General features: G+C 38.7%; 1 protein-coding gene across 2 annotated transcripts in view; it reads left to right on the forward strand.

Annotated features, from left to right (window-relative positions):
- SLC39A9 (solute carrier family 39 member 9) overlaps nucleotides 1-13,695 on the forward strand; it is an 89,896-nt gene that overhangs the window by 3,702 nt on the left and 72,499 nt on the right. Inside the window, exon 2 of one of the 2 annotated variants that reach the window (XM_049897701.1) lies at nucleotides 11,152-11,230. The exons of the other annotated variant lie outside the window; for it this stretch is intronic. Coding sequence (XP_049753658.1) covers nucleotides 11,152-11,230 — 79 coding nt within the window. The remainder of the gene's footprint in view (nucleotides 1-11,151; nucleotides 11,231-13,695) is intronic. 2 annotated transcript variants of the gene reach the window in all.

The raw sequence follows: 13,695 nt of genomic DNA on the forward strand, positions 1-13,695 counted from the left end.
TGCTAATGACAACAGTTTTTCTTGGACCAATGTTTTTATAAATAAGACCAAGTAAACGTAATGTATTTTTTTAAATTGTGCTTTAGGTGAAAGTAAACCTAATGTGTTTTATAGTTCACTTTTGCTTACATGAAAAAGTATGCCTTTTTTTCACTGTAAACTTTTTTTTTTTATTGTGCCTTAAGTGAAAGTTTACAAGTCAGTCTCTCATACAAAAACTTATACACCTTGCTATGTACTCCTAGTTGCTTTCCCGCTAGTGAGACAGCACACTCCTCTTCTCCACCCTGTATTCCCAGTGTCCATTCAACCAGCTCCTTTTCCCCCCTATCTTGTCATCTTGCTTCCAGACGGGAGCTGCCCACATAGTTTCATTTGTCTACTTGAGCCAAGAAGCTCACTCCTCAACAGCATCAGTTTCTGTCTTATAGTCCAGTCCAATCCCTGTCTGAAGAGTTGGCTTTGGGAATGGTTCCAGTCTTGGGCTAACAGAAGGTCCAGGGACCATGGCCTCTGGGGTCCTTCTAGTCTTAGTCCATTAAGTCTGGTCTTTTTACAAGAATTTGAGGTGTGCATCCCACTGCTCTCCTGCTCCATCGGGGATTCTCTGTTGTGTTCCCTGTCAGGGTAGTCATCGGTTGTAGCCAGGCACCATCTAGTTCTGGTCTCAGGCTAACGTGGTCTCTGATTTATGTGGCCCTTTCTGTCTCTTGGGCTCATATTTACCTTGTGTCTTTGGTGTTCTTCATGCTTCTTTGCTCCACGTGGGTTGAGACCAACTGATGCATCTTAGATGGCTACTTGGTACAGTTTAAGACCCCAAACACCACTCACCAAAGTAGAATGCAGAATATTAATACATTTTGTTATGCCAATTGACTTAGACGTCCCCTGAAACCATGGTACCCAGACCCCCGCCCCTGCTACGCTGGCCTTCGAAGCATTTGGTTGTATTCAGGAAACTGCTTTGCTTTTGGTTTAGTCCAGTTGTGGTGAGTGTCCTGTATTGTGTGTTGTCTTTCCCTTCACCCAAAATAGTTTTTGTCTACTATCTAATTAGTGAATACCCCCTCCTTCCCTCCCCACCCTTGTAACCATCAAAGAATATTTTCTTCTGTGTTTAAACTATTTCTTGAGTTCTTATAATAGTCGTCTCATACAATATTTGTCCGAAAAGGTATGCTTTTTATTTATGTTTCTAATCTTGCTATTGCTTTGTCATTTATTTTTTCTTCAGAATGTCTCAGAGCAGAAATAAAATCATTAATTATGGCAGGATTAGTATTCAAAAATGAGTTAAAATCAAGCAGACTGAAATTGTATTAACAGTGGTGTCCACCTACCATGTCTGACCATCAAGAAGCTTATGAGACACTGATTTCTCAATTACTTTCTCCAACATTCCTCACCCCAAACCACCTTTCTTGACAGTTCTGTGGCCTTTATCCTTGTCTCTTGATGCTCCTGGTGACTACCTTTGTGCCTAAACAAATTATATAAGAAAAAAAATCTTATTCTCAATGTAATTATAAATAACTGTGATAATCAGTACTCTCTTCTTCAGCATTTGAGGAGAAAAACTAAACTTGTAAAGGAGACCAAAGCGTGTTTTACATAACACACTTGTGTAAGTGTAGGAAAAACTAAGTTGAGCTGTAAGCTTTCACCAAAGCACAATAAAAATAAAAAGTAAAGTTGAACACACTAGTTTAGCACTATCTTATGTTTTTTTTTTAGATTCAGATGTTAGTGAGTAGAGCCCTATTGACACAGTGATTAAGAGTTCAGCTGCTAACCAAAAGGTTGGCAGTTTGAATCCACCAGCTGCTCCTTGGAAACCCTATGAGGCAGTTCTGTCCTGTCCTGTAGGGTCTCTATGAGTCAGAATTGACTCAAGGATAAGGTTTTCGTATCTGAGGATTATTGTTTACCTGAGCATGTCTTCCTTTGTCACAGCTGGAAACAGAGAACAAGCCGTTTTCACAACAGAGCTCTACAGCAGTGTTTCTCAAACTGATGAAGGACCCGTTTTTGTTTCATTTCTGTTCCATTGCAGATTAACCCATTTGTAAAATACCATAAAAAAGAAATACTAAGAAAATGAAGTGGAGAATAAAGGACATACGGAGTGCAAGCTGAAATGTCATTAGATTTAACAGACGTACTCTATCATATTGCCATAAAAATTTTTGAAGACTTTCAGTTCCTCTATTTTTGTTGTTGCAGACCAGTTTGTGTAGCACTGCTCTAGAGGATTATAATGCCAGAATTTTCATTGTTAAAACAGTTTAAATTCATAAGCATACAGATGAAACTAGTACTACTCTTACCTCAATAAAGAATTTAGGATGGTTACCAGTGCAGTAATTTCAAAAGGAACTGTCTGAGATGGTGTAGTTCAAAATCAGTGTCACTGCTTGAGCAAGCTATTTAGCATCCAAGCCTCTTATGTTAAATGACCTTTCAGGATTTTTGTGAGGATGAAATGAGATAATATAAGCAAGGAGTTTAGCACGGTGTCTGGAACATAATAAGAACATTTGAAAATTTTGAGGATTATTCTCAGTGCTGATTACAAAAACTTTAAGATGTTCATTAAAAAAAAAAATCGCTGTGTTTTCAGTCAGAGTTTATACAACAGATTGACTCCCATTTGTTTCTACACAAATTATTCAGTGACTGGTTACATTTTTCACAATGTATCGACATTAGTTCCATTCTGGTTGTTCCACTTAGAGTAGTCTAGTTTCTCTGCCCTCTTACCTTCTCATCTTTGCATTAGGGTAATTGTTGACCATTTGGTCTCATATAGATGATTTTTTTAAGAAGCACAGTACTCACAGGCTACATTCTTTATTTTATGAGCCATTCTGTTATTTAGCTAAAAGGTAACCTCAGGAGCTAGTTTGATTAAAAGTTTAAAGAGTATCTCAGAGGATAGTCTTGGGGAGTCCTCCAGTCTCAACCAGTCCAGTAAGTCTGGATTTTTTAAGAAGTTACACCCTGTTCCACATTTTTTCTCCCATTCTATGAGGATTCGTCTATTGTGGCCCTGCTCAGAATGGTCATAAGTCATAGCTGGGCACCATCTAGTTCTGGTCTCAAAGTAAATGAGGCTGTGGTTCATGTAGACTCTTAGTTATGTAGACTAGTTTTGTCTCTGAATCTTTGGTTTCCGTCTTTCTCTTTTGCTCTGGATGAGTAGAGACCAATAGTTGTATCTTAAATGTCCACTTGCAAGCTTTTAAGAAAGACCCCAGATACTACTCACCAAATTAGGTTGTAGAACATAAATTTTATGAACTCTATTATCCCAGTTGACTGAGTTGTCCCACAAGACTGTGGTCCTAAGCCTTCAAACCTAGGTTATGCCTAAGAAGTATCCGTAACTGTGCTCCCTATGTGGTTTATTATATATATATGAATATGCGTACAAACACGTATCTGTATATACGTATATACATACAGATACATCTATACGTGTGTAAAAGCCCTGGTGGCACAGTGGTTAAAGCATTTGTCTGCTAACCGAAAGGTCAGTGGTTCAAACCCACCAGCCACTGTGCAGGAGAAAGATGCGGCAATCTGCTTTCGTAAAGATTTACAGCCTTAGAAACCCTCTGGGACAGTTCTACTCTGTCCTATAGGGTTTCTGTGAGTTAGAACCGACTCAAACAGTGGGTTTATATGTGTATATAGAAGATGTTCATTTCTATAATTCTGTTCTGAGTTATAATTTTTAAAGCTTTTATTTTGGAATAGACTTCTAATAACAGGTAAGTCTCCCTGCCTCCCCCATCACCAAAACTTCTCAGCATTTTGTTTGGAATCTGAAAGGTCTTGTTTGGGGTTGGCATTCCTCTTTCACCATGAATGTTCCACTTGTGAAAGCCAGGCTTTTCTGTCAGCCTCCCTGCTTCATAGTATTTTTCTTAGTATTTAACTTCCTTTTCTTCGTTATGTTCTTTCTCATTTTAAACTTTGTTTTGCACTTCCATATAACAACTGACTCATTCATAATAAGTATCTCTGGGGGTTTGAGTTACCACCAAATCAAAGGTTTATTGTGTCTGAAGAACAAATTTGTTCAGAATGCTTTTTCCTCCAGCAAGTGATTTTTTCTGAAGTAGGACTCTTAACATTGTCTGGCATATTAACTGCCTATTCTCTTAGGGTTATGCAATAGGTTTTATGCCTGTTTGGAATTTCGTTTCTGAATTCTAACGTTTTAAAATTCACGTTCACTGCAATTTATCCAGATTAGAAAGCAGTCAGTAAGTAGCCTTTCCTCAGATTTGAACTACAGATTATTGTTTGATCGATAGAACTAAATTTGGAGCAAATAAAGTCTGGATGCAATCTGATTTATTATTACTTTTCTGAAAAAATTCTTTTTTCCTCTCCAGGATAATATATGGATAAACATCAGAAACTTACCTGCATAATGATATTAGCGATAGTTAGTGTTTGTTTGAACTCCATACCAGGCACTGATGTGCATTACCTTATTGACTCCTCAGGACAAGACTACCAGATCGATACTTCATATGTTTACTAAGGCTGCTCCAACAAAGTACCACAAAGTGGATTGCTTATAAACACAGAAAGGTACTGTCTCACAGTTCTGGAGGCTGGTAGCGCAAATTCAGGATGACAGCATGACCATGTTCTCTCTGAATACTCTAGGAGAAAACCTTTCTTTTCTCTCTCAGCTTCTGGTAGCTCCCTGCACTTCTTGGCTTGCAGGTGCAGCGTAACTGCCTCATCAACACAGTCATGTGGCCATAGCCACATACCCTTCCTCCCCGTCTGTCCCTTTCTCTCTCCTCTTACAGATTGGATCATGACCCACCCTGCGGCAGTATGCCTTCATGTTAACCGATAACGTCTTCAGACACTCTATTTCCAAACACAATCTCATGTTCACAGATAAGAAGGGTTAGGACTTCAGCATATCTTTCTTGGGGTCATAGTTCAATCCATAATGGATACAGTTAAACCTTACTTTATGAATGAGCAAACTCAGGCTTGGAGAGATCATAAACTTTGGTAGTGTTGTAATTTGAAACTAAGTCTGTTAGAGCCCCAGTGCCAAAGCACCTAACCATTAGATGTATCGCCTTTTATAATGGACACTGAGTAAAGCAGGAATAAAGGTATGAAGGATCTAAATTGCCACCGACAGCTGCCCAGATTAGGAGCGTCTTAATGCTTTACCCCTTCTCCATATTAGGAGCATGTTTAACATCTCTCACGTTTTACCTTCCACAGTGCATTTCGTGCCCTAAGCCTAGCGGAGCAGAGCTGCAAACGCCAGAGGCAAACGCCTCCAAGTACCACTGAAGCCTTCAGGAGAGAACTGGGTGTGTCTAAGATGACCTTTAAATTAACACTTGTTGAATTGGAATCTGAAGTCGTTCTCATTTTAAACTATACTGAGATTAATTTCACACTTGATATCTCCCCAGTTTAGTCAGTCCTAAATTGTGCTGTTGAAGAATCTATATCCTTTTTGAGGGAAGAAGTCCTGAAATGGATTCAGAGTGCTTCTGTATGTGACAGTCTAAGCTTCTCTTTCCTCTGAGTGATAAGGAGGTCTAAGATCCTCCACAGTTCGGTTGGAAATTCTAGGTAACAGTAGTATTGAGTAAGTACAGGTGTTTCTTAAAAGCTGTGATAAAAAAAAAAAAAAAGCATTGCTATCGAGTCGATTTTGACTCATAGTGACCCTATAGGACAGAGTAGAACTACTCCATAGAGCGCCTGGTGGGTTCAAGCTGCTGACCTTTTTGGTTAGCAGCTGTAGCGCTTAACTACTACACCACCAGTGTTGCCATTGAGGCTATGATGGAATTCTAGAAATCTGTCCTTGCGTACTAGTTCAATTTCCAACTTCATTGAAGTAAAATGGAATTAATGTATTAATTCGGCTAGAAATTCTTTTGCTTCAATAATGTGAATTTTTAAGTGATAGTATGGTCTTGGTCCTAATTACTAGATAATTACACACTTTATTTTCAACACTATTGGAGTCAATTTTCTACTAAACAAAAAATTGTACCTTAGCTTCTGCACCTTGCTGTATGTTCCTCTCATTCATTCTTATCATTTAACAGGCAAATTTGGGAAAGAAGACAGATGCTATGACCAAAAGAAAACTAAGAATGAAGTGGGTTTTGTAGAATAGCAGTTTAATTTAGGGCTTAAGAGTTTGGATTTGGGAGTCAGACTCCCTGGGTTCAGATCAAGGCTCTGCCGCTTACTGACTCTATGAGCCTGGGATGGTTACTTGAACTTTCTGTTTCTATACCTCTGTTTCTTCATCTGTAAAGTGGGGCAGGTAGAAGTACTGACTTCACAGAATTGTCATGAGGATTAAATGAGTTAGTATATGTAAAGTGATTATAATGGGACATGCCTGGCATTGTAAGAGCTTACTAAGTGGTAGTTATTATAATTGTAGAATCCCTGGCTGGTACAAACGGTTAACCTTCTTGGCTGCTAACTGAAAGGTTGATGGTTCAAGTACACCCAGAGGCACTTCAAAAGAAAGTCCTGGTAATATACTTCCGAAAATCAGCCTTTGGAAACCCAGTGGAGCACAGTTCTACTCTGATACACATGGGGTCTATTGTGAGACGGAATCAACTCCACAGTTGGTTGCTGTCGAGTTGATTCTGACTCAGTATAACTGGTTCATAGGGTTTTCTTAGCTGTGATCTTAATGGAAGCAAATCACCAGGCCTTCCACTGTACTACTGAATGCATTTGAATCGCCAGCCTTTCGGTTAACAGCCAAGTGCAAACTCTTTGCACCACCTAGGGACCTTGACTTGATGATAGCTGTAATTGTAATAGTGATGAGGGAGAAGAATATTGGTAGCAACCTCTCTTGTGTAGATTTTGGCCATCCAGAAACCTCATTAAGCTAAAGGTGCAGAAAAGTCTCTGATTAGCCAGATATCCTGAAGAGCATGCCTTTTACTTGCTCTCTACTGTCCTTAGCTTTCAGTTGGCTTCTGTGTATCTTTCTGTAATTCTAATAGGCTAGTGTGCTATAAAGATTACAGCCTTAGAAACCCCATGGGGCAGTTCTGCTCTGTCCTACAGGGTCTCCATGAGTAGGAATCGATTTGATGGCAACAGTTTTAGTGTGGCATTTATCAATTTATTGCCTGTCAGTTCAGAAACTCACTCTTCATTGACTGTTCTCCAAAAATGGATCCGGGCCCTTTATATATTTTTCCTTTGCCAGCCAGCCCTATGTTAAGCTTTGCCAGTAGAAGGTACTCGAGAAAAATTGTAAGAGGGAGGGATTTTCCTTCCCCGTTTTGGTGTGCTTGCTTACAGGTTCCTAGAGAGCTTCTCCGGCACCGATTCCTATAGCACGGGTAGCTTCCCCAGTGCCCAGCTCCTGTGATGCAGGTAGCATTTGAGCCCCCTGGCTTCTGTACCAACACAGCCATCTCCAGCACCCAGCCTCTGCAGTTCATGGCAGCAGGCTGCACCCAGCAGTCGGTAGTTTGCTTTGGCACCTCTTTGGGCAGTTTTATAGGAGAGTCTTTCCAGTGAGAGACTTTCCCTTGAGCGGCTTTCCCCAATACCCTAGAGCACAGATTTCCAGTGAGTTCCAGAGGGCGGATTTCCAGCAAGCTCTGCCAGAAGTGGCACCACAGAAACTTCTCTGTCATTCATTGATCCCTGGCTGTGCCCTCCAATAGGCTTTGGATCTTAGCCCTGGGGAGGACTCTTCTTTGAGCATTCTATCTCTGTCCTAGGGTAGTGGCTCCTCCTTATATCTGCTGTTCTTCTATTCCTTAGCGTTCTCTCTTACTGGTCAATTCTTCATCACACCAGTCCCCTATTACAGTTCAGATGACTCTTCAAATTACTTTATGGTTTCTCTTTTCTGATTGGTCCCTGACTGAAAGAGCTAGGTAATGGGTCATAAAATCAAATAACTTATTGAGGCTAGACAGGTGAATCAGGCCTGGGGAAAGATAGAACAGTCCAAGTGTCATGATAAATGGCCACTGACCCTCAGCCTCAGTGTCTGGGAGTCATCAGGCAAAAGTGAGAACTATGGTCAACCAAAGAGGACGTGCCATTTGACAACACTCACCCTGATGTTGCCAAATTGTACTTTTCAGAAGCTAGAAATCTGGATTCTCCCAAATTTTACATTTTGGCTACTAATTTACATATTATAACATCACTGTGGGGACAAAATAGCCCATGCTTGTAGTTGCCAGATTAGAACCTCTGGGCTGAAATATCTGATTTCTAAGCCCTCTGCAAACTAGAGGAGCCCTGTTGGCACAGTGGTTAAGAGCTTGGCTGCTAATCAAAAGGTGGGGAGTTTGAATCCACCAGCTGCTCCTTGAAAACCCTATGGGGCAGTTCTACTCTGTCCTATAGGGTTAATGTGAGTTGGAAGCAACTTGATGGCAATGGGTTTAGTTTGATTTTGGGGGGAGCAAGTGGAAATAAATCACTGCATGACAGCAAGGGAGGAGACTGAAAAATGTTTCATATTACTACACCACCTTGTTTAGAGCCATTTAAAAAGGGGGAAACATCTCTATGTTCATATTAAGGGCATTGTGCTCTATAACCTGACCACGGAATAATAATAACTACGATGTCAATTTATGTATTAGGTTCTGTGTTGATTTTAACAGTAACCATTAAAGGGAAGAATTTTTTTTTTTTAATTGTGCTTTAGGTGAAAGTTTACAGCTCAAATTAGTTTCTCATTCAAAAATTTATACACAAATTGTTTGTGACATTGGTTGCCATCCCTGCAATGTGTCAGCACTCTCCCCCAGATTCCCCAGTTAAAGGGAAGAATTCTTTTCCTGCTTTACAGATGAGAAAACTTAGCTTCTATAAAAAGCCAATGTATTATATAGCCTTTAATTAAATGAATAATTTTTTCTTTCTTTTTTTTTTTTTAGATCTGGCTAAGTAATAGAGATTATAGAAAATTTAGAAAATATTATCATGTATAAAAGGAAAATATAATTGTCTATAATCTCACTGACGACTGAGAATCACTGGTAACATTTTTGTTTTTTTCCACTTGTTTGCATTTTTAGCACAGTTGATTATATGGTGAATATTTCAATATTCAATTTTACATTTTCTTTTTTTTTACCTGATAGTATATCATAAGCATTTTCCTTTATCACAAAAACTTCATTACATTCAGTTATTTTGTATACTGTAATTTTTATTATGATTTAATTTATTTTCAACTTTTTGCCATGATGTTAGTTGTCATCTAGTCATCTCCGGCTCATGGAGACCCTGTGTACAACAGAACAAAATGTTGTCCACTTCTTCACCATCTTCACAATTGTTGGTATGCTTGGGTCATTGTTGTGGTCACCAGGGAGCTCGTCTTCCAGCGCTGTGTTGGATATAATATTCTTAGGATTCATTGGGTTTTCATTGGCTAATTTTAGAAAATACAGACAGTCCCCAGGTTGCAAATATCCAACTCATGTACAATTGTAATTACGAACCAAGCCCCATAAAGCCCGTTAAATTAAAAATTTTAGCTACATGCAATGGCTCATAATAACAAACGGGTGCTATTTTGTGATGCTTCTCAAAACATTATTATCACTGTATTACTGTGTTAAAGATATTTTAGTGTACCTGGAAGTGTTTCTTTTAATGTTTTTTATGCATAGAAATTTACACTATATACTAAGACAAACATTTGACTGAAGTTAGATACGAACCACACCTAACTGTACCCACTTACATACAAATTCAACTTAAAGACAGATTTAGGAACAGGGCTTGTTCGTAATCTGGGGACTGCCTGTAGATTGCCAGACCTTTCTTCCTAGTCTTAGTCTGGAAGCTCTGCTGAAAGCTCTCCACCATGGGTGACTCTGCCGGCATTTCAAATACCAGTGTCATAGCTTCCAGCATAATAGCAGCACATAAGCTACCAAAGTATGACAAACTGACAGATGGGTGATGCCATGATAATAATAATAAAATGAGTATTTTTGTATCTAAAGCAGTGGCTGTCTTTCAGATTATTTTCTCTGTGGTAGAATGACAGGATTAAAGAGTACAAATGATCTGAAGAAGGTTCTCAATCTACATTATTGTTATATTTGTGTGTGTGTGTGTGGTTTTCTCAGACACTGAATGTTATAATTATTAATTTAAAAATGTCTTTGCTAAGAGGTAAAACTTTTTATTATTTTAAATTTGCTCAGTTCATTTGAACTTCTTTATATTAATGATGTATATTGCCACTGTTTACACAGAATATTTCACAGGTTGTTTGCCTTTTACTTTAAAAAAAATTTTTTTTGAGCAGTTTTAGATTTACAGAAAAATTGTGCAAAAAGTAGAGTTCCTGTTTAGCCCCCCCCCCACCCCCACACACAGTTTCTCATGTTATTAACAGCTTGCATTTTTGTGGTACATTTGTTATCATTGGTAAACCAATATGGATAATTATTAACCATAGTTTACAGTAGAGTTCACTCTTTGTGTTACACTGTTTTATGGGTTTTGACAAATGCATAATGCCATGCACCTACTGTTACAGCATCATACAGAATAGCTTCACTGCCCTTAAATGTCCTGTACTTTACGTATTCACACCCCCTCTCCCCCCATCCCCCATCTCCACCTGGTCACCTGGTAACCACTGATCTTTTTTTTTTCCACTGATCTTTTTACTCTCTCTCTCTTTTTTTTTTCTATCTCTGTAGTTTTGCTTTTTCCAGAATGACATATAGTTGGAATCATAATGTAGCCTTTCAGACTGACTTCTTCCACTTCCAGTCCACTCATTGCTATCAAGTTGATTCCAATGCGCTACCCCAGGACTCCTTAAAATCCATTGCTGTTGAGTCGATTCCGACTCATAGCAACCCCGTAAGACAGTAGAACTGCCCCATAGGGTTTCCAAGGAGCTGCTGGCTGGTGAATTTGAACTGCTAACCTTCTGGTTAGCAGCCACAACTCTTAACCACTGGGGAACTCCTTAGCAATAGGCATTTAAGGTTCCTGTATCTCTTTTTGGGAGTCTCTTTTATTTTTGATGTATTTGAATGTATGGGTTTTTGTTTTTTGTAATCATATTGAACCATCTTATGGGATTACCATTTCTTTTAGGTTTAGAAAGTCCTTTTGTGCAAAAAGAAAAAGTAAATTAGTCTTATTTTCCAAGATTGGAGGAAGTGTCATTAATAAAGTAAGTACTTGTTAATACCTCCTAGAAAATGTTAAGTAACCTTATGTCAGATGAATTAGGAAAGTTTATATGCCACTGGCAAAATGGCAAACACAGTGACATTGTTCACATGAAATTTTATCCAAGTGTCTGGGTTTTGTTTTGTTATTCTTGTGGTGGAGGCCTTAGAAGCTTTTTCTGCATGTTGCTGATGATGTTGAAGGTAAGTAATAACGTTTACTGTGTGCCAGGGACTGTGCTAAGTGTGCTAATATATTCCTATATGATAATAATGGAGTCCCTGAGTAGTGCAAATGGTTAACGTGGTTGGCTGCTAATTGAAAGGTTGGAGGCTGGAGTCCATTTCGAGGTGTCTTGGAAGAAAGGCCTGGTGATCTACTTCCAAAAAATTGACCACTGAAAATGCTATGCAGCACAGTTCTACCCTGACACTGATGAGGTCGCCGTGAATTGGAATTGACTCAATGGCGGCAGGTTTTTAATTTGGTAATAGTAGTAGCAGCAACCCCTTCTTCCAGGTGAGGACACTGAAGAACAGCAAGGTTAAATAAAGAGCTTGTCCAGGTTCACACTGCTTTTTGGTATCTTGTCTGAGTTGTAAGGACTTGAACAAAGCTCAGATCTGAGTTTTCTTCGTTGCCTCTTGATAATAATTAGCAGCAGACACTGTAGTGGTTAAACTGACTTTGGGAAATAATCTCCTCGCAGCAGGGTCGTTTGTAAGAATGTGGAGAAAGCCTTTGTTGCCTGAAGAAGAGTCACTTCATACCCTTCGATGTTTCATCTCCTCAGTGCTTAGAGTTTCAAAGTGATCAGTCTTATAACAAGATAGGCAACTTTGATTTGTTAGGAAACTAGTTGATGCTTTGAATACTAAAACGAGCATGGTACAAAAAGGATTGAAATAAACTGTTTTCAATATTAAATGCTTTTAAAATTGTTGGCTTATATTTAGTTGAACCAAACAATGTGTTGACTGTTTCTAAGAGCAAGGAGGGGAAAACAAAAACAAAAACGATTAACTACCTTAGTGTCTGTCAAGAAAATTAAAGTGACTTCAAAGCTTTACGCTGATAGTTAATGACATTGAGTACAAGCTATTGTTTTAATTAAATTAATACCCCTGGTCAGTCCTTTGGCTCAGCCAGGCTACAGCTGTGAAATTGTAAAATGTAAATTGTGAAATGTAAAACCAATGGCATTGCACAGTTCATGCTTCTCTTGAGTAAATATTTCATTTCTCTGACAGAAAACATTGCTTTGGGAACTCAGTTTTCATCTTGAACTACACTTGCAATTTGTAGTTCATTTAAACGCACCTTTTAGTGATTTACCATAAGCAAAACAGAGACCTGTTAACATTTTGTTAACTTTGCTGTAGGCACAATTTTGAGATTAAATCTCAAGTTGTGATATTGTATGAAAGAATACAGCCATATCAATATCATGGAGACACTTCTGTAAAACTTGAGATAAATTAGTTGAATCTAAAATGATTCAGGTAGTTAAGAAATTTTTTTTTTTTAATAAAAACAAAGTATGCTCCATGGTAGTGATGTTTGTGCATTTATTTTACTATTGATTCTTCTTTTCATCAAAAGTATTGCCTCTGTGATATTAGTTACCATGAAAAGGCTAGTAGACCTTTATCAAGCTGATAAAAGTTTTGCAGGACTATCTTTTTAACACTTTGCTGAAGATTGAAATAATGACTAAACAAAGTTTTGAGCTTCTTGAGAAAAAATAGATGTTGTTTTAGATACTTGCATTCATGAGATAAATGACAGCATTGCCTGACATTTACTATGATGGAATCCTGTTGTGGTCATTCATTGAATAGCTTTGTATACCCCTTGAGCCAAATCAAAGGAGGCCTGGTGATGCAGTGGTGAAGTGCTTGGCTGCTAACAGAAAGGTCAGCAGTTTGAACCCACCAGCTACACCTTGGGAGAAAGATTTGACAGTCTGCGTCCATAAAGATTACAACCTTGGAAACCCTATAGGACAGTTCTCCTCTTTCCCATAGGCTCACTTTGAGTTGGAATCAACTCGATGGCAACGGGTTTTGGTTTTTGGTTGAGCCAAATCATAAATTCTGAATCAACTAATCACTGAAAATTCTTAATATGGTTATACCTATAAGGGGAATGTTAGGCTTAGTCCCCAGTGCACATGTAAAGAGGCTCTACCGCATTCACGCATTTGCTAATATTAGAGCCAGTGAAGTGGCAGGTACAAGTCTTAGTGTTTGCATGGTGCTGGGCGTTCATTTCACCCTTTCAGTAAATACTCAGGGAGAATCAGTGATGTGTCAGATACTGTTCTGTAAATTGAGGATTCAGCAGTAAATTACACACACACACAAATCTCTGCCTTCCAAAAAGGTACGGGAGCTGGTTGAATGGACATGGGAGATCCAGGGTGGAAAGGAGGATTGTGCTGTCACATTATAGGTAGGGCAACTA

Source organism: Elephas maximus, chromosome 10 (assembly GCF_024166365.1).
Source record: "Elephas maximus indicus isolate mEleMax1 chromosome 10, mEleMax1 primary haplotype, whole genome shotgun sequence".
Lineage (NCBI taxonomy): Eukaryota > Metazoa > Chordata > Mammalia > Proboscidea > Elephantidae > Elephas > Elephas maximus.